Source organism: Schistocerca cancellata, chromosome 3 (genome assembly GCF_023864275.1).
Source record: "Schistocerca cancellata isolate TAMUIC-IGC-003103 chromosome 3, iqSchCanc2.1, whole genome shotgun sequence".
Lineage (NCBI taxonomy): Eukaryota > Metazoa > Arthropoda > Insecta > Orthoptera > Acrididae > Schistocerca > Schistocerca cancellata.
In genome coordinates, this window is record NC_064628.1 from 227,837,125 (window position 1) to 227,857,816 (window position 20,692).

The following is a 20,692-nucleotide window of genomic DNA, read 5'->3' on the forward strand; positions in this document are numbered from 1 at the left end:
TTGTGAAATGAGAAATAACATCCTTACTATTCTCCCCACCCCTCACAAAGTGGTATTCTGCCACACACACAACCCCTGCGGGTCCAGGGATTAGAATAGGCCCGAGGTATTCCTGCCTTTCGTAAGAGGTGACTAAAAAGAGTCTCACACATTTCAGCCTTTATGTGATGGTCCCCTGTAGGTTATGACCTCAATTTTTCAAAATTTTCTCGAAGAGTGAACCAATTGGGGAAGAGCGCTTTACATGGTGCATTATGTCCATTGCTCCTTGAGATCTTTAGCCCACTTATCGTCGTCGCACTGCAGTCCAGCTCATTCTCCATCTCTTGGGCAAGGACGCCTTCCTGGGTGTGTTTTCCACAATGCACTATGCAGTGTCACTTTTTGCAGTGAAGATGACCATAGACTTCTTGCACCTCACATCCAGCACAGTAGCCAGTTCATTGTGGTGTGCGGCCGCCATGTACCCTGTTGGTTGTAGCCGCCTGACAACACAGGGATATATCTGCTGATGCCTGCGCTGTTAACTCCCCGTGTATGCGGAGTAGATGCCCGCCACCCTGGGGCATCGGGACTCCCAGCAATGGGCATCCTGCCAGGTGGCCTTTCCTGTAGCTGGATGACGCCCTTGGGGAGGGCCCCTGGTTGGAGTGGGTGGCATCAGGGCACATGACGTGTGATACAGTGTACCATATTATCACTTGCTGGTGATCAAACACCATCAGTCTCTAAGCGTTCAAAGTCTCAGTACAATGCAAGGAAGTATGATCCTAAAACGTTCTCCTCCCTGGCCACACCACGGGAGGAACGCGAGGCTAAGGATGGCAGCGAACCTTATTCACCCTGGTACCTCGTATGTACGAGAACTGATGGGGACTCCTTTGTTTTGATGAAGACACAGTATTTTGTAAAGCATTTGGAGGACAAGTTTGGTGAGGTGGAGGGCTTGTCCAAAACGCGATCTGTGTCAGTCTTGATAAAAACAACATCCTCTGCCCAGTCACGGACATTACTCGCTAACAAGTTGGGAGATGTTTCTGTTACCATCACGCCACACAAGAGCTTAAATATGGTCCAGGGTATTACCTTCCACAGGTATCTTCTTTTGCAGTCTGATGACTATCTGCGCACCAATTTAGAGTGGCAAAGTGTTAATTTTGGGCAGCAACTCCATCAGAGTCCGAGGCATATTCAGGTTGCCACCGGTGCCTTCATCTTGGCCTTCGAGGGTGACACCTTACCTGAAAAGGTCAAGGTGATAGTCTACCACTGTGATGTCAAGCCATATATCCCTCCCCCGATGTGGTGTTTTAAGTGCTGGAAGTTTGGCTATATGTCTTCCTGCTGTACTTCCAGCAGCACATCCCAATAATCCACATGCCCCACCTCCCATCTGTGTCAGCTGTGGAGAGCATCATTCACCTTGCTTGCCAGACTGCAGGATTTTACAGAAAGAGAGGAAAATCGTGGAATGTAAGACCCTGCACCAACTGACCTACACTGTGGCTCAGAGAAAATATGAGCGCCTACATCCTGTGGCTATGACCACCTCATATGCCGCTGCTATGAGAACAGTTGTAGCCTCATCAGTTCCGCGAATTCCAGTCGGCTCTCAGAGCCAGAAGGCTTCACCTGCCCCCTTGACGGTGGGGGGCGCTTCCCCCGCTGTTGCTCCTGCACCACTTACATCGGGAGCACTGCCCCCCCCCCCTGCCCCTCAAACATCGGGTAAATCAGTCCACACTTCTCAGCTGGAGAAGTGCAAGTCTTCTTTGGCTGCTGTCGCCAGGAAGGGGTCCCTTGGGTCACTCTTTTCCCAGGTTTCTGGTAATGGGAAAGATGACACCTGCCAGTGACTTAAAGTGCCCAAAAGCAGCTGGTCGCAGGGCTTCACGGCCCTCCTCAGTCCCAGAGACTGAATCAGTGAAGCCCTCCCAGCCAGAGAAATCCAAGGAGCAGCGAGAAAAGTCCAAAAAGAAGACCCCTAAGACCAAGGAAATTGCGGTGGCACCCACACCACTGCTACCTACAAGCTCTGTGTCTGGGGATAAGGTGGAGATTCTAGAGTCCGCTGAGGACCTAGGTCTCGCCGGACCCTCAGACACAATGGATATTGACTGCTCAGGCAGTATGTTGGTGGCAGCAGGTGACCCTGAGGTGTAAACTGCCTCATTGAATGGTGGCCCAGGTCAGGGCTTCCAATTGCAGTTCATGTCCGATCCCTTCTCTACGAACTGGTGTCCTTGCCTTTACCATTCATGAACACCTCCATGGTGTACACCTAGGCCACGGCTTCGCCTGAACCCTTCACGTGGCCCTAAGGACTCAGTTAATGCTGCGACTCTCTGCTGTCACTTCCTCTCGATTCTCGACATGTACTGGGCCATTAAGTGGTTTACACCGAAGGCTGATGGTCACATTTTCTTTTCCTATGTTCATGGAGGACATATAGAACAGCACTCCTTGTCAGATGGCTGCAGTGTCTTCACTGCAGAACTGTGGCCATATCTTGTGCTCTTGAGCACATCCGCTCATGTCCAGGCGAGTCATTTCTCCAGTGTACTGACTCCTTGAGCAGCCTACAAGCTATCAACCAGTGCTACCCTCATCATCCTTTGGTAGCGACCATCCAGAAGTCCATCTATGCCCTGGAATGGTCCAGTCATTCAGTGGTGTTTGTGGACCCCAGGTCACTTCGAAATCCCAGGTGATGAACTTGCTGACAGGCTGGCCAAACAGGCTACATGGAAACTGCTTGTGGAGATCGGCATCTCTGGAACTGACCTGCGTTCAGTATTACACTGCATAGTGGCTTTGGGAGACAGAGTGGCATAACCTCAGTATGCACAACAAGCTGCTTGCCATTAAGGAAACTACGAATGTGTGGAAGACCTCCATGCATGCCTCTCGCAGGGCTCTGTGGTTTTCTGTCGGCTCCACATAGCCCATATGTGGTTGACGCATGGTTACCTCCTTCGTCACGAGGACCCACCTCAGTGTCGCTGTGGCTCACAAATGACGGTTGTCCATCTCTTGCTGAACTGCCCACTTTTAGCTGCTCTGTGGCAGACTTTTAACTTTCCCACCACCCTACCTTTGGTGTTGTGCGACAATGCCTCAACAGCGACTTAAAGTTTTACATTTTATTCGTGAGGGTGAGTTTCATCATTTGCTCTAAGTTTTAGCATATGTCCTTTGTCCCTGTGTGTCCTGCACCCTAGTGTTTCCAGAGTGGAGGTTTTAATGTGTTGCAGAGAGGCCGGCTTTTCCTTTTTATCCTCATGGTCAGCCAGCCATGGTAACCTGCTTTCTTGTTTTAACCCCCTTGTATCTGTTTCTTGTGTCTTTGTGGTTTTCATGTCCCCTTTTGTCCATTTAAGTGTTTGTTGCCCTTCAGTCGTTGTTGTGGTTTTTCCTTTCATTCTGTTTTGTGTTGTAAGTCTCATTGTATTATTCTCATCCTTGTGGCATTGTTTCCTTTGGAACAAGGGACCGATGACCTCGTAGTTTGGTCCCCCCCCCCCCCCCTTTTAAACCAACCAACCACCCACACAACCTATGCAATATTTATGCCTGTCCCTGTTTCACCCCTGTTCCATACTCCTTTCCTGAGGGCTCAGATCCATGTAAAAGACAGATACGGGACATATTTCATATATCTACCCACTACCACCTACTGCAGTCCTCTCACAATATTTCGTACCCATCAAAGGCAGGGTCTTCAGTAAAAGCAATCATATGATGTGTCAACTTAGCTACAAGCATTGTTCAGCATTCTATGTGGGCATAACCACTAACAGGCTGTCTGTCCACGTGAATGGCCGTAACTGTGGCTAAGAGACAGCTGGACCACTCAATTTTTGAGCATGCTGTGAAACACATGCAACAACTGCTTTGCAGCCTGTGCCATCTGGATTCTTCCCACCAACACTAGCTTTTTTGATATGTGCAATTGTAAACTTTTAGTGCAACATAACCTTCGTTCCTTCATTCTTGCAACCTCCCTTGTCTCAGCCTTTACTAGTCCCTGTCCTTCATCTGCCTCTGTCCCCTTCCCTGCTCTTACTCTGGCCCCACATGTCTTCTATTCCCCCAGTGAACCTGCATAGCCCTTTATCTTTCCCTGCTTGTCTCCTCTCCTTCCTCCCCCCCCCCCTCCCTCCCCTCCCCCAACACCACCCCTTTCCAGTACATTCTCCCAATGCTGCATCTAAAGGCCCACCAACCTATCCATACCACATCCCTGCAGGCTTCCACAGACAGCACAACAGCATCTTCCCTCACACCTACTCTTGTATTCCTCCCCCTCCCCAGCCCATGCTTCTTTGTAGCCCCCATCACCGAACCCAGCAGAGATCAGTGAATATTAACACACATTGCTTGCATTGGAGATATTTGTGTGGTAAATCAACAAATTATGTAGCAGTTGAGAATAAGCTTTGGCTATTTAGGAGAGCTGCCAAACTGAACTTGTTTGTTTAAAGTCAGTTGTTAACAATGTGACATATGGTTACTGATCTCAGGGGCTTTACCCATTGTTTCCTAAGACCAAGATATAGGATCTAAAGAAGTAAACATTTTGTATGTGTGTTAAATGTCTGGCTTTGTATTTACAATTTGATTTGAAGAATTGTGTTGTTCTAGGAGACACAGGAAGTGCATTACAAAACATGACTCAGTCAAGACATTCTCCACCTGCCAGCAATGCTGTAAGTACTCCACACATTTTTTTTTCTAGGTTCTAGGATAGTGTTTTTTAGAGGTACTGCATTAGGCATTATTTAGATACCATAGACAGTGAAAGCTTTCCTACTGGTACTTTAGATCATGTTTTGTAGCCATCACTATAACATGTGTATTTCGATTATTGTCTTTACATCAGAGCAGTTAATGATTTCACTTTGTACCTCTGCAACATGTAAAGTCTATTTATAGTGTCTGTACTTCACATACATTTTAATCAGTGCCATATGCAAGTTTTGTTATATGTCTTTTCATATTACAATTTCTCTGCATTGCCACTCCCATTTAGCATTAGATCATTTCAGTCAGATATGTAACCATCCAGGCTGCTCTGACACCTCCTCCTTCATTTTTGTCTACCCTTATCCTCAAGACAGGTGGGTTTGTTTCATTCTGGGGCGGAGAGACCTCCCCATCCTTTTTAACCTTCCCCGACCTATCCTCTCTCCTCCCCGACATTGGAAACAAAGTTCTGAAAGTAGGTTGTGTTTGTCTTTTACGTTTACATATGTGTGTTGACAGTACTACACATTTCACCCTGTAAAGGAAAATACTGGCAGCAATTCCATCCCACAACTCATTAGTAAACTAGAATATCAGACAGACAGTCATAAACCTTAGAGTGCTGAGTCCTGAGCTTCTGTTCCATTACAGTCTTAACAACAAATAACAAATGCAGACGTAACAAATGTTACCAACAAAAAGTATATCATACTAAAATGGAACCTAAATGGGTTCAGAGCAATGCGGAGTAGCTGAAGCTGCTAGGGCAAGTTAGGTCATTGCACAAGCAAGGTCAATGCAGCATGATTGATTTCTTGTAGTGTCCGTCTTGTTTTGAGTAGTACTTCATTTCTAATTACCTTCATGTTAACAAAAGGTTAAAATCATACCATTTCTTTCTTTTTCTCTGAGCAGCCCATGGTCTGTTCTTTTGGCAAAATTTTAATGTTTATATACTCTCAAACAACTACCGTCTATACTGTGAGACATAATGCTTTATCCATTAATATTAAAACAAAACATTTGACAATTATTAGTACGTCTTCACGTGAAACTGCTTTCTGGTCATACCTATTACTATGCATTTGTTAGTCAAGTGAGCAGTTGCATTGTTTATTATTGTGCTGATTTTCCTTCTTCAAATTGACTGTATGATGACTCCAATTTAGCTTTTACTACACGATACAAAAATTTTAAAACTACTTATTAATCTTGGTGCTTAGTAAATGAATTGGTATTTGATGTGTATGGCTTATAAGTTGTTTGGAGGACACAACTAGTTAAATATAAGACTGCATTTACATGTCCAGTAGTAGTATTCCTCACCAGCGAATGTTGGAGCATTTTATCATAGCAACAGACAATTTCCAATTTGACAGGAAAATGTCTTTCTTAAATCAGAGTTAAATTAGATTCAGTTCATGGATCTGGCTGACCATCACACTGACAAAGTAGTGCATGTCTTTTTCTCTATAGATGTACAAGCAAATTCCACAGGCAATTGCCTTTGTCATGACTACCTTGATCAACATTATTAGATGAAGGCTTACGCGGAAGAAGTCATTGGTTCTAATGAGGTTTTTTTTCTGTACTGTGTTGTAATAATAAACATTTGTAAAGGAAAGAGACACTAATACTATGAGACTTTTCTCTCAATAAGCTTCCGCCCTAGTATGACAAAATTTTTGGTGTGTGTGGGGGAGGGGGGGGGGGGGGCAGGGAAGACAGTAATAACTGGTTTTGTTTAATTTTTTATTCTTTTATTTTCAGAGACAGGATTCCGACAGGCGTCCATATCCTTATGACATTAAAAACAGGGGTCCACCGCCACAACCTCCACCTCCATCTCAGAAGCCATCAATGCCAACAGTAAGAAAATTTATCATATGGAAAATAATATGCAATAAAATTGACAGTTTTATGTGCAGACTGTTTTGTCAATTTTCGTATGCCATTACTTTGTAAACATTTCATAATTATAAAGTTGGAGAGGCTATAAGTAGAGTTTTTAGTACAGTAGTGCTGGTTAGCTTTGCATGGCAGAGAAAGGGCACTGATTAAGGATGTTAAATGCAAGGAGAGAGCTGCCGCATGACAACTAACATAACAAAAGATAGAGCACCTTATTTTTGTATTGGCTTTTTTTTCCTCTCACCATCCTTATTTGTGTAATTCTGGTCACATCATACTGGTCAATTTCTGTGTTGTCATAGGTCATGTAAAAACCTTTAAACATTTTGGTTTGTAGCATGAAGGGGTACTAGAGAACTTAAATCCCAACAGAAGATTTTTTTTTTGAGATACGTTACTTCGTATATACAGAGACAAAACATAATTTGGTTAAGTTTTTGTACAGGTCCATTTGTGAATTAACTCTTGTTTTCCAGCATAAAAGTATTATTGATACATGAAAGTGAATATGACTTATACATCATCACTTCATTGTGCTATGTCTGTTGACACCTTCATAATTGTTTCATTTTTATTATTTTTGTACTGTGTTTATAGAACTCATACTATTACAATAATTGTTGTTATGTGATTAAAGAGCTAACTTTTTAGTGGACTAACTAGTTCATGCTGTGGACTTCACTGCACATATCTTCAACACTTTGCTGATTATTCACATTCAAACAAAAGTTTTATGTTTAAATTTGTGTTGTTTATTGTTAACTTTCATTGTAATATGCAGCTTATGTTCATATGTGAGTATTTTCTTTCTTTGAGTTAGTGATAATTTTGTGAGTGCAAAATATTAAAATTTTCATGTAACTGAAATAAAATTGTTATATGTTATAAGTGCAAAAATGTAAATTTTGGCTTTCGTCATTCGTGTCAGACAGTTCATTTCATAAACTGCTCAAAAAAGTTTTGCACATCTCATGACGCACATAGTTTGCAATTTTTTTAGACTAGAAACATCTTTTAATCACAGGAAATTGAGTTCAGGCACCTGCTTAGAAATTGTCAGTACAGATAAGTAGATATAATGTGTCTATAATAGAAAACATGATAATGCTAATTAAGTACACTGTTCAGTCACCATGTCTCGAAGGGTTATTTCAAGCCTAGACCGCACACACACATTAGTTGTGGAAGTTGCTTGCCAGATTGGCATACGCCACCGTGATGTCATCCATCCATCCATCCATCCATCCATCCATCCACTACCGAAGACATGAAACATTGGAGACTTTCCTCATAATGTGACCCACAGTCAACGTTACCAACTAATGACTGTAACCTGCAAATTATGGATCACAAGAACACCAAATAGGATCCACAGAACAGTGTACTGCCTTTTTTATGGCAATTTGGACAAACCCATCCCAACTGTAGTATGCGAAGGAGATAGTGAAGGCAACACCTGGAATGGAAGTCAGATTGATGGTGTCAGGTTCTTTCCACTGGCAAGTGCAGGATTTGTGTGTCATCAGATGATCGCTGGAGAAGAAAGTGGAGGTGACTTGATAAAAATGCATATCTGAAGCATACAGCGTCATTGGTTCAGCAATGACTTGGGTCAGTCATGTTTCAGACTGTTATCATTTACGGCTTTCTGATGCCTCTCATCGACATCTAAGTTAATTTAAGGACCGTACAATTTGGGGATAGAATCTTCCAAATTAATGAGTAGCCCTACAGTCAGCATTCCATTGGCAAGGTATCGTTTTCAACCAATAATGTATGTGCATTCTGTACCTGTCTTATGAACATTTTCCTCTGGAGGCAAGATTCACATGAGTGGAATGGCCTATGGTAACTGTTGACATGAACCCTACTGAGCATTTTAGAAAAGATGTTAAAAAGTTTGCATGAAAGCTGCTAATTATTTAATGTTGCCTGGCGTATTTATTATGACACACAATGTAATCCAATGAGAACATTCTCCCTTGTGTATAAAATAACATTGCTGCATGGATCACATCAAGCTGGATAATGAAGGTGGCTTGTGAAAAAAGGCAAAGCCTGAAACTAGTTAAAGCCAAAACAAGTCACCCAACATTATACAATTAGCAGTGTTAGTGTAAACTTTTAAAAATGTCTTTTCTTCAATATTTGAGAGCTGCAGGATGTGACATACTGAAAACATTTATACCAATGGAGCATGTTTTTGATAAAGGAAAAATTGAAGAGTACCATCACAGGGATCATCCTCACACATTGGTTGGTTTTAGGAAGGCCACCCAATGAATGGAACATGCTGGAGCAATGACGTATTGTGAAAAGTGTGTACACTGCATTCTAATGAGATCCAAGCATGGGGTGAGCAACATGGTATTGATTTTGATTTCACTGATACGCACATTCAGATATAACCCACTGGAATGTTTTATCAGGCCTTTAGCCTCTGTTTAAGATTATTTTATATAATTCTGAAGAATTAAACAGATTGCTTAACAGCACATTGATTAACTTAAGAACGTTGTTGAATGTATGTTGCATTAGGTAATCAGAACTCTTGAATGGCTAAGATTCAGTTCTGTGAATTTTTTCAACACTCAGCTTGTGCATATGACAGAAATCTGCTGTGACAAGCATTTCTGTTACGTGGGACATCACTCTGATGTAAAAAAGTGATTCATCATTATATATCTTTCTTTTGAAATTCCATTACAGAGAAGTCTATCAAGGTATTCCAGAAAGATTGCATTATTAGCTTCCGAAAATGTAGGTTTCTTCTCCAGAAGAAAGAGGAATTCGTTGGGAGAGGTTGAAAAGGGGAGATGGGGCACTTGGACCCCAAATTAATAGAGCCCCACCCGTTTGGTGGAATGCTGGGACTTAATGACAGCCAGGTCTGTCATTCCTATAACATGGCTTCTATAATTCTAAATCATTAACGAGCACAGGAAGGATATTCAGAGCCACAGCAAGCATAGCCCCATCATACAATTTTCAGAATGTAATAAAATACTCCAAAAACAGAATATCACCAAATTATAGTCTGCAAATAATATCTATTAAAAAAAAAAACATACAGTGGAACATTGATTATCCAAACATCATTTAACCGAACAACCACGTAACTGAAATGTTACTCAGCTGTACTTGTAACCATTTGATCTCTGTTACAATCATTTTGACATTTTAATTATGTCTGAGACAGCAAAGGACTTGGAAGAGCAGTTGAACGGAATGGACAGTGTATTGAAAGGAGGGTATAAGATGAACATCAACAAAAGCAAAATGAGGATAATGGAATGTAGTCGAATTAAGTCAGGTGATGGTGAGGGAATTAGATTAGGCAATGAGACACTTAAAGTAGTAAAGGAGTTTTGCTATTTGGGGAGCAAAATAACTGATGATGGTCGAAGTAGAGAGGATATAAAATGTAGACTGGTAATGGCAAGGAAAGTGTTTCTGAAGAAGAGAAATTTGTTAACATCGAGTATAGATATAAGTGTCAGGAAGTCATTTCTGAAAGTATTTGTATGGAGTGTAGCCATGTATGGAAGTGAAACATGGATGATAAATAGTTTGGACAAGAAGGGAATAGAAGCTTTAGAAATGTGGTGCTACAGAAGAATGCTGAAGATTAGATGGGTAGATCACATAACTAATGAGGAGGTATTGAATAGAATTGGGGAGAAGAGGAGTTTGTTTGTGGCACAACTTGACTAGAAGAAGGGATCGGTTGGTAGGAAATGTTCTGAGGCATCAAGGGATGACCAATTTAGTATTGGAGGGCAGCGTGGAGGGTAAAAATCGTAGAGGGAGACCAAGAAATGAATACACTAAGCAGATTCAGAAGGATGTAGGCTGCAGTAGGTACTGGGAGATGAAGCAGCTTGCACAGGATAGAGTAGCATGGAGAGCTGCATCTAACCAGTCTCAGGACTGAAGACAACAACAACAACAACAACAACAACAACATACAATCATTTGTCTCAACTTTGCTATGTAAAGTAAACTTGCGATATAAAATGCCTGAAGGTAAACATGTTGTCCTTTCTGTGAAAGAGGAATATAAGATTAGTGAACGATTAGAGGAATGTAAATCTGCAAGCAATTTATCTAATACGTTCAAGGTTGGTAAGTCAACAATTACGGATATAAAAATCAGAAGATGAGCATCACAAACTAAGCTTGATTCTACTGATGATGGGTTAACAAGTCACAAAACTAAGAAGCACACCATGAAAACAGAAGGGCAATTTCCTCTCAAATCATACAGGTCAAATGTTCTTGAGTTTGCTGAAAAAATATATGTCAAAGTTCCGCATGATACCTTTCCAAAACTACAATATTCTGATTTTCTTATGATTTGTTAAAATGCTACAGACTATCTAAATGAGAGTATTTGTGAAAATGTCGTAACGAAAGGGAAAATTGAAAAATCATAACAAAGAAACCAAAAACCATAGAGATCTGAATTTCTTTTCAATAAATACTTTGTTCCCAATACCGTGATACATGATTAAAACATACACACTATGAAAATTAGTAACTTTTTGTGATTTTCAAAATTATGTTTTGAAAATATGAATAGTGACAGTATGTGAACTGTCTTGAGAAATGATAAAGTGGAAGGACTGCTAATTTTCAGCTATGAAATTAATGCATTAAATTCTTAAACTGTCAAAATATTTGTACATAAAGATGACAGAATCTGAAATTTTTTGGTTATTTAGAAATTATTTTCACCAAAACCCCTATCCTAAATGTTCTAAAAAATTTCATGATAAGTCAGTTGGTCATTGTACTTAGGGAATGTATAATCAGAGTGGGCAACACTTGTCTGTATAAAATGTGAGAAGTTTTTTAGGTAGACCTAGCTCTACTCTCGAGGTAAAAAAAAAAAATCATTGACACTTAAATATTTAAATTTATTGCTGATTACATTGAGTAAATGTCATGCAAAACTGATATTTCTGAATCAAAGTAATTACTTTATAATGTTATAAGTGAGTGGGAAAACAATTCCTAATTTTGTTTGAAAGCATTTTATAACAAAAAGGAGATACATAATATTTATACCCATTTTTCTTTTTTATGATATTATTCACAAATTATTATTGTCTTCTGTCATGATTTTATTTCTTCATGACAATCCATGAACTAAGATTGCCTATAATGTAACAGTCGACATTACTGTTGAAAAGAGTTCATTTGTTGCTTTCATGTGCTTCTCATTGAACTTCTATATGAACTTAATTTGCACACGGACAAGGATGATCCAACATGAGCAGTACTTGGGAGATGGGAATTGCACACTGTTCTTTTGATGATAGCATTAGCAGGGCCATGAGGTATCATAAAGGAGACAGTTATATCTTGCAACTCACGAGAGATACTTATTATCTGTCCCACCCACCACTGATTGTCAAAAGGAGACAGTTATATCTTGCAACTCACGAGATACTTATTATCTGTCCCACCCACCACTGATTGTCAAACACACAAGAAATGAAGTGATTCACTACAAAGTCTTCTAATATATACTGTGGACCCTGCATTTCACAAACAGTAACAGGCTGCATTTTGTCAAGAACCATTCTTGCAATGTATGTGCCACTCCGGGATGCAACCCAGTAGTAATGACTTGAATGAATTCCTACTAATGGCTTCATAGTAGACCACTATTCTCTCAGTTTTAAATGGAATTCCTTTAATGTACTTTCATTTAGAATTAAAGAGTTTCATGTTTGGTACTCATATTGATATTATCTGTACAAATCCAGTAGCATCTCTTATAGCATCAACAGTTTCATGCTGGAGATTAAATCTTGTTGTTGCAAGATGTTTACAGAGATCTCCTACCCCAACACATGCAATTTTTCCATGATCTGTTGCTGAAAATATTAATTTTTGTCTTAATTCCTGTACTACATTGTTGACCAAGCTCATAAAGCTGAAAGCAGTTTTTAAAATGAGATATTGCACCATCAGTCACATACACATGTTCAGGAAATGCTTGGTCTCTAGATACTATGTCATCAGTTGCCATGCTGACAGCAGAGCATGCATGTGCACTGTCATGAATGAGATCATCACTGACAATAGCGAAACAGTGTGATGTTCCAAGGAAGTGAGCAATACATGTGAATACTGTGATGTGTGCCAGTGATGACTTTGAATTTCCTTCTGCAAAGCAACAAACCAGTACTCAGCAAAGTTGCAATGAAGAACTAATGTGTCAGTATTCCTGGATATGGCTAATTTTACTTCTGCTATGGCCTGTCTTTGAATCTTCTGGATATGATGGTGAGCTGTTCCTTTCATGACCCAATGCCTAACCTCTTTAACAAACTTCCCTGACTCTCACTGTCTTCTTCACCAGCTCTCCCCCTCCCACAGTGCATTGGTTATGTCATTGTCAGTATCCTGAAGGTGTAATGCTTAACAGTCATCACTTCAGCTCCACGGCATTTTGCACACTCCTGCAACCTACTTTTATCTTGTGATTCTTGACATATACACAAAAGCATCAGGGTCATCTCTGTGTACTTCTTCCTGTGACACTGCTTATGGCGAAACTGTTTTCAAATTAGTGAAGTAAATACATGTACATACTTCCTTCACTGGCTGGCATTTTACCCAGTTTGGGATGTAATGAGTAGAATTTTGTGAGATCAGTTTTTAAACTTTGGTTCTCCTTTTTCATTAGGAGATACGCTTCTCCATTTTCTCAAACAGAGATAACATCATCCTGGTTAGGACTTTGCTTCTGCAATCTTTGACACCACTTTGGTAGTATTCCAGAGTAACAGTAAGTGTATCATCTTTCAACAGATGCTCACAGTAAGAATCTGGGCAAGCCCAAATACATTTCTGATTCTTTATTTTATGACCTTTTGAAATAAAATAATGTGAAGAAGTGGGTGTGTATTTCTATATCTGCTGCTTAAGAGTAGCCTATACAAGGGCGATGTACTTGAGGACAATATTATGGAAATGGAAGAGGATGTAGATGAAGATGAAATGGGAGATACGATTCTGCGTGAAGAGTTTGACAGAGCACTGAAAGACCTGAGTCGAAACAAGGCCCCGGGAGTAGACAACATTCCATTAGAACTACTGACGGCCTTGGGAGAGCCAGACCTGACAACACTCTACCATCTGGTGAGCAAGATGTATGAGACAGGCGAAATACCCTCAGACTTCAAGAAGAATATAATAATTCCAATCCCAAAGAAAGCAGGTGTTGACAGATGTGAAAATTACCGAACAATCAGTTTAATAAGCCACAGCTGCAAAATACTAACACGAATTCTTTACAGACGAATGGAAAAACTAGTAGAAGCCGACCTCGGGGAAGATCAGTTTGGATTCCGTAGAAAAACTGGTACATGTGAGGCAATACTGACCTTACGACTTATCTTAGAAGAAAGACTAAGGAAAGGCAAACCTATGTTTCTAGCATTTGTAGACTTAGAGAAGGCTTTTGACAATGTTGACTGGAATACTCTCTTTCAAATTATGAAGGTGGCAGGGGTAAAATACGGGGAGTGAAAGGCTATTTACAATTTGTACAGAAATCAGATGGCAGTTATAAGAGTCGAGGGACATGAAAGGGAAGTAGTGGTTGGGAAGGGAGTAAGACAGGGTTGTAGCCTCTCCCCGATGTTATTCAATCTGTATATTGAGCAAGCAGTAAAGGAAACAAAAGAAAAATTCGGAGTAGGTATTAAAATCCATGGAGAAGAAATAAAAACTTTGAGGTTCGCCGATGACATTGTAATTCTGTCAGAGACAGCAAAGGACTTGGAAGAGCAGTTGAATGGAATGGATGGTGTCTTGAAGGGAGGATATAAGATGAACATCAACAAAAGCAAAACGAGGATAATGGAATGTAGTTGAATTAAGTCGGGTGATGCTGAGGGAATTAGATTAGGAAATGAGACACTTAAAGTAGTAAAGGAGTTTTGCTATTTGGGGAGCAAAATAACTGATGATGATCGAAGTAGAGAGGATATAAAATGTAGACTGGCAATGGCAAGGAAAGCGTTTCTGAAGAAGAGAAATTTGTTAACATTGAGTATAGATTTAAGTGTCAGGAAGTCTTTTCTGAAAGTATTTTACCCGCACTCCTATTTTTGTTCATTATTAAACCTACTCCTGCATTACCCCTATTTGATTTTGTATTTATAACCCTGTATTCACCTGACCAAAAGTCTTGTTCCTCCTGCCACCGAACGTTACTAATTCCCACTATATCTAACTTTAACCTATCCATTTCCCTTTTTCAATTTTCTAACCTACCTGCCCGATCCTCCCCTCATGAACCATGGACCTTGCCATTGGTGGGGAGGCTTGTGTGCCTCAACGATACAGATAGCCGTACCGTAGGTGCAACCACAACGGAGGGGTATCTGTTGAGAGGCCAGACAAACGTGTGGTTCCTGAAGAGGGGCAGCAGCCTTTTCAGTAGTTGCAGGGGCAACATTCTGGGTGATTGACTGATCTGGCCTTGTAACACTAACCAAAATGGCCTTGCTGTTGTGGTACTGCGAACGGCTGAAAACAAGGGGAAACTACAGCCGTAATTTTTCCCGAGGGCATGCAGCTTTACTTTATGGTTAAATGATGATGGCCTCTTCTTGGGTAAAATATTCCGGAGGTAAAATAGTCCCCCATTCGGATCTCCGTGCGGGGACTACTCAAGAGGACGTCGTTATCAGGAGATTCCGTAGACATACTGGCAATACTGATCTTACGACTTATCTTAGAAGAAAGATTAAGCAAAGGCAAACCTATGTTTCTAGCATTTGTAGACTTAGAGAAAGCTTTTGACAATGTTGACTGGAATACTCTCTTTCAAATTCTGAAGGTGGCAGGGGTGAAATACGGGGAGCGAAAGGCTATTTACAATTTGTACAGAAACCAGATAGCAGTTATGAGACTCGATGGGCATGAAAGGAAAGCAGTGGTTGGGAAGGGAGTGAGACAGGGTTGTAGCCTCTCCCCAATGTTATTCAATCCGTATATTGAGCAAGCAGTAAAGGAAACAAAAGAAAAATTCAGAGTAGGTATTAAAATCCAGGGAGAAGAAATAAAAACTTTGAGGTTCGCCGATGACATTTTAATTCTGTCAGAGACAGCAAAGGACTTGGAAGAGCAGTTGAGCGGAATGGACAGTGTCTTGAAAGGAGGGTATAAGATGAACATCAACAAAAGCAAAATGAGGATAATGGAATGTAGTCGAATTAAGTCTGGTGATGGTGAGGGAATTAGATTAGGCAATGAGACACTTAAAGTAATAAAGGAGTTTTGCTATTTGGGGAGCAAAATAACTGATGATGGTCGAAGCAGAGAGGATATAAAATGTAGACTGGCAATGGCAAGGAAAGCGTTTCTGAAGAAGAGAAATTTGTTAACATCGAGTATAGATTTAAGTGTCAGGAAGCCGTTTCTGAAAATATTTGTGTGGAGTGTAGCCATGTACGGAAGTGAAACATGGACAATAAATAGTTTGGACAAGAAGAGAATAGAAGCTTTTGAAATGTGGTGCTACAGAAGACTGTTGAAGATTAGGTGGGTAGATCACGTAACTAATGAGAAGGTATTGAATACGATTGGGGAGAAGAGACGTTTGTTGCACAACTTGACTTGAAGAAGGGATCGGTTGGTAGGACATGTCCTGAGGCATCAAGGGATCACAAATTTAGCATTGGAGGGTAGCGTGGAGGGTAAAATTCGTAGAGGGAGACCAAGAGATGAATACACTAAGCAGATTCAGAAGGATTTAGGTTGCAGTAGGTACTGGGAGATGAAGGAGCTTGCACAGGATAGATTAGCATGGAGAGCTGCATCACACCAGTCTCAGGACTGAAGACCACAACAACAAAAACAACAACAACAACCTGCCCGATTAAGGAATCTGACATTCCACACTCCAATCCGTAGAGCGCCAGTTTTCTTTCTCCTGCTAACGACGTCCTCTTGAGTAGTCCCCGCCTGGAGATCCGAATGGGGAACTATTTTACCCAAGAGGACGCCATCATCATTTAACCATGCAGTAAAGCTGCATGCCCTCGGGAAAAATTACGGCTGTAGTTTCCCGTTGCTTTCAGCCGAAATTTAGTAATGCGAAATATGCAGAACATTGAAAACTTTACACAGAAAAATGTTGCCCACTGTTTTTACACTGACTATGAACATATTAACCAGACAGTATTTTGTGTAATTATCAGAAGTTCTCAGATGAGGGTTTTCGAGTAAATAATTCATAAAACTCATAAAAATGCAATTTTTTTTCCTTTTTAGTAATAAATATGTACGTAATACAGATAGCTGGAGCAGAGAAGATTCATTCATAGTATCTTGTTGTACGACAGAAAAGTTAGCATTCTGTAACTTTCCAAATTAGGGAAAAAAAGAAATTAAGTGGAAAAATTAACTTAAATTCCATATTTTCATCTTAAATTTGTAAGTTAAAGGAAGCCCATAACTGTGCGGGTGTCAACTAAATTTCAACACACTAAGAGGGAGCTTTAACGCAAATCATCTACCAGGTCTCCAGTTTATTAGTTTTATGTTTCTATATAATTTTTTGTTCTCTATTGTTTTAAGAGTTATTTACAAAACATACATTTTTCAAAGGGCCGTACCATGTACAAAAATTAAGATGAAACAAAAATAGTTTATTTCGTAACACTTACAATGTAGAGGTCTAATATACGTTTTTCCAGAGAAATTCATGACTATGAATTGACATGACTTGTACGATTTGAGATGAAATCACCCAGATCTAGATCTAAAAATAAGGGACGTATTGAGGGAAGAAGATTACGCTCTCAAAAACTTTGACAATGGTGACAAAATGTGGGTTAATTGGAAAGCTGTGTGAAGAAAAACCCTTGCTTCACATCATGAATTAGCAGCACCTGGCCCAAAAATAAGCAAGGATTGTTTTATGAAAGTTTTTGTCCCCTCTGTTAAAGCTCATCCGTTAAAGAACGGCAAATGGGAGAAAACATTACTGCTCATTGACAACACACCAACTCATCTGCCATGTGGTATCTTAAACGAAAAGGAAGAGTTCATAAAAGCTCTATTTTTTTCCACCTAACTTAATGTCTTCATTACAGCTCGTGGGATAATACATTACTAAGACTTTCAAACAGTATTACAGAGAAGAATTGTTGTTTAAGTTACTGTTAAAAATGTTGGATTTGAAAGATGCATCCTACATGACTGAACATAATTTGAAAAACTGTCTGGAAGAAAATTGTGAATGTGGTGCAAAGTTCACAAAGTCTACCTAAAAATGACCAACAGAAGCATATGTCTCATATGGTCAGTATGCTAAAAGAATTGTTGCCAAGAATCTGATGAAGAAGACTTCAAGAAAGGATGAATGTCAATGATGCAAATCTGGAACACCAAATTATTCAGCTAAACCTTGTCACTGATAAACCTGACACCACAACAATCTCATTAAGCAGTGTTCCAGAAAATGCAGATGATAATATACGTGATGCTTTTGAAGCATTTACGTGTTTAGATACTTTCTGGTGATGATTTGAAGCTGAAGGTGAAAGTCAGCAGTATCGGATTTCTGTCCTGAAAAAAGTGTGTGGTTCACATGCTAGTAAGTAGGTAGGCTTGCTTGGACAGACCAAAATTAAGGATTTTTTTAAAAGCGTTAATTCTGTTCATATTTGCTGTATATGCAAAATGTATAATCATGTATTACATATCAACAATATTATGAAAATGATGATTGCTGCTCACCATATAGTGGAGATTTTGAGTTACAGACAGGTACAATAAAAAGACTGCTAAACAAGTTTCTTTACTTGTTTAGCAGTCTTTTTATTGTGGTTGTCTGCGACTCAGCATCTCCACTATATGGTGAGTAGCAGCATATCCATTTAACAATACTGTCATTATTCCATCCTGGGTTTTCCATTGTGTTATATATTATTTGTTTACTAGACTACATACATTCCTACTGTAATTGCCTTCATAATAATAAATGAGAATCGTGTTGTTATAAATGTATGTAGTTTTAATTGGTAAATAAAAGTATACAGTTCAATTATCTGAATAAATTGGTTTTCCAATCACCCGTGCCTCCAAATTAGTTCACATAATCACTGCTCTGTATAGTATAAATAGCCACTAGTTGTAGGGACACTTTCTGTAAGTAGTTAACTAATTGTAGATGCTTAACTGAAATTAGAGATGTTTGAAAATTTGACTTGGCAGTAAAGAACTCTTATGTGCAAGTAGCCTGAAGCTTCTCATAACTAATATTGTCATAATATTTATAGTATTATCAAAAGTCATCTTGAATCCACTACAGTTTGAGTCCTATGAAACATGCTTTGTCCTATGAAACATGCTTTTCTGAGACATTTGTTTCAAGCATATGTTCTTTTACAGAGTGCATCGGACTCCGTATTGCAGACGGGATCAGGCCGCTTTAACACAGGTGTACAGTCCTCAGGAAATGGACCACCGTCTTTACCCAGCAAGCCTCCTGTTGGAAGCTATGGAAAACCCAATGTTGCTCCAAAACCTCCATCTGCCAGTTCTCCTGGAAAGCCCTCTCCTCCTCCAAAGAAACTTGTGATGAATGGTAGTAGACCATCAGTGACACGTGCTCAAAGCATGAGGGTGCCTCGCTCTCCACCGGTAGCCCCTCCATTACCTGTATTCCCCCCTGCTGGTAAAGAATTGACAAGCTATCAGAAAGGGACAATGGTTCCACCCGCTTTTCACCAATCGCAGGACTCATTACATCGATATCGTACAAACCCTCCTCCACCTCCACGCACTGCTACTCTACCGTCTAATCTCAGTGGACATAGTATGAAGTCAGTTGCCCCTCTGCCCCCTCCATCAACTCCTCCACCCCCTGCCCCCACTGTCCGTCCGCCAAGGCCACCACAAACTCGACCTCCTCCGCCACCATCACGGATGGGTGCACCGCAGTGCCCTCCCCCTCCACCTCCCACGACAGCGCCACCTCCACCACCGCACAGAACGACTCCTGCTCCTCCACCTCCATCATCACAAGCCAGGCAGGCTCCTTCAGTAAGTATCCTGCTTGTTTTTGTACTACTTTTTCCATTCAAATGCTTTTCATTTAATTGTATGTAAACCTGTGATACTGTAAAAAAATCCTCATTGAGGGTTATTTAAATTGTATAATGTGAATTAAAATGTAAAATGTATAACATAAAAGTGAGCATTAAGAAGTGTATGGTGTTGAAGGCAGAAGGTACTCTTCTGAGCACTACGAGGACTTGTGGTAAAAACCCCAGGAGTACGTACTGAGTATACCCTGCTGTAATAAGATCTATTCTAATTTAGTGGGCTACAGTATGGTGGAAAAAAGTAGACAGAAGGTGGCTACTAAGGAGCTTGCCAAGGTGCAGAGACTGACCTGCTTAGCCTTAACAGATGGAACAAGTAGCTCACCCACTCTGAGATGTAGATCATGCTGGACATGCCTCCATTACACATTTGGATTACAATCAAAACAGTGGCAGGGAATACAGGCTAAAAAATGAAATTAACTGGATACATTTTGGATATCCAGAACTCATACCAATACAGTGAGTGGCAATTCAAGGAATGGTCAGAGAAATGCCGGCTGACCATAAATTAGCTTCCAGCTGTTTCTATTAACCTTTCAGTGTAACACTTGGAAAAAGAGAGTAGCAGAACAACGAACCATCACACCTTTCTGGAGACATAGTCTGGTTGGTTACTGTCAAATCAAAAACAGATGAAGGTGCTGGGGCTGGAGCGTATTAGATACAGCCTAAGCTAAGAGAACAATCTCTCTAGGACAGTTGACCATAGCATTCCAGATGGTAATATCCACGATCAGGGAGAACATAGCATTTAGATATATTCAAACAGCAGGGCAGCTCAACCATCCCTATCAGCCCCTTAAATTGAATCAAAGATCATTGCAGAATGCCATGAAATGTTTGGGATACTGAGCGAAAGCAACAGGGTAAACCAGCTGTGAGTTCATGATCAC

General features: G+C 40.3%; 1 protein-coding gene across 2 annotated transcripts in view; it reads left to right on the top strand.

Annotated features, from left to right (window-relative positions):
• Window positions 1-20,692, top strand: part of LOC126174854 (WAS/WASL-interacting protein family member 2-like) — a 72,094-nt gene that overhangs the window by 33,381 nt on the left and 18,021 nt on the right. For both annotated transcript variants that reach the window (XM_049921246.1, XM_049921247.1), the window contains exons 4-6: window positions 4,645-4,709; window positions 6,517-6,615; window positions 19,081-19,734. In XM_049921246.1, coding sequence (XP_049777203.1) covers window positions 4,645-4,709; window positions 6,517-6,615; window positions 19,081-19,734 — 818 coding nt within the window. The remainder of the gene's footprint in view (window positions 1-4,644; window positions 4,710-6,516; window positions 6,616-19,080; window positions 19,735-20,692) is intronic.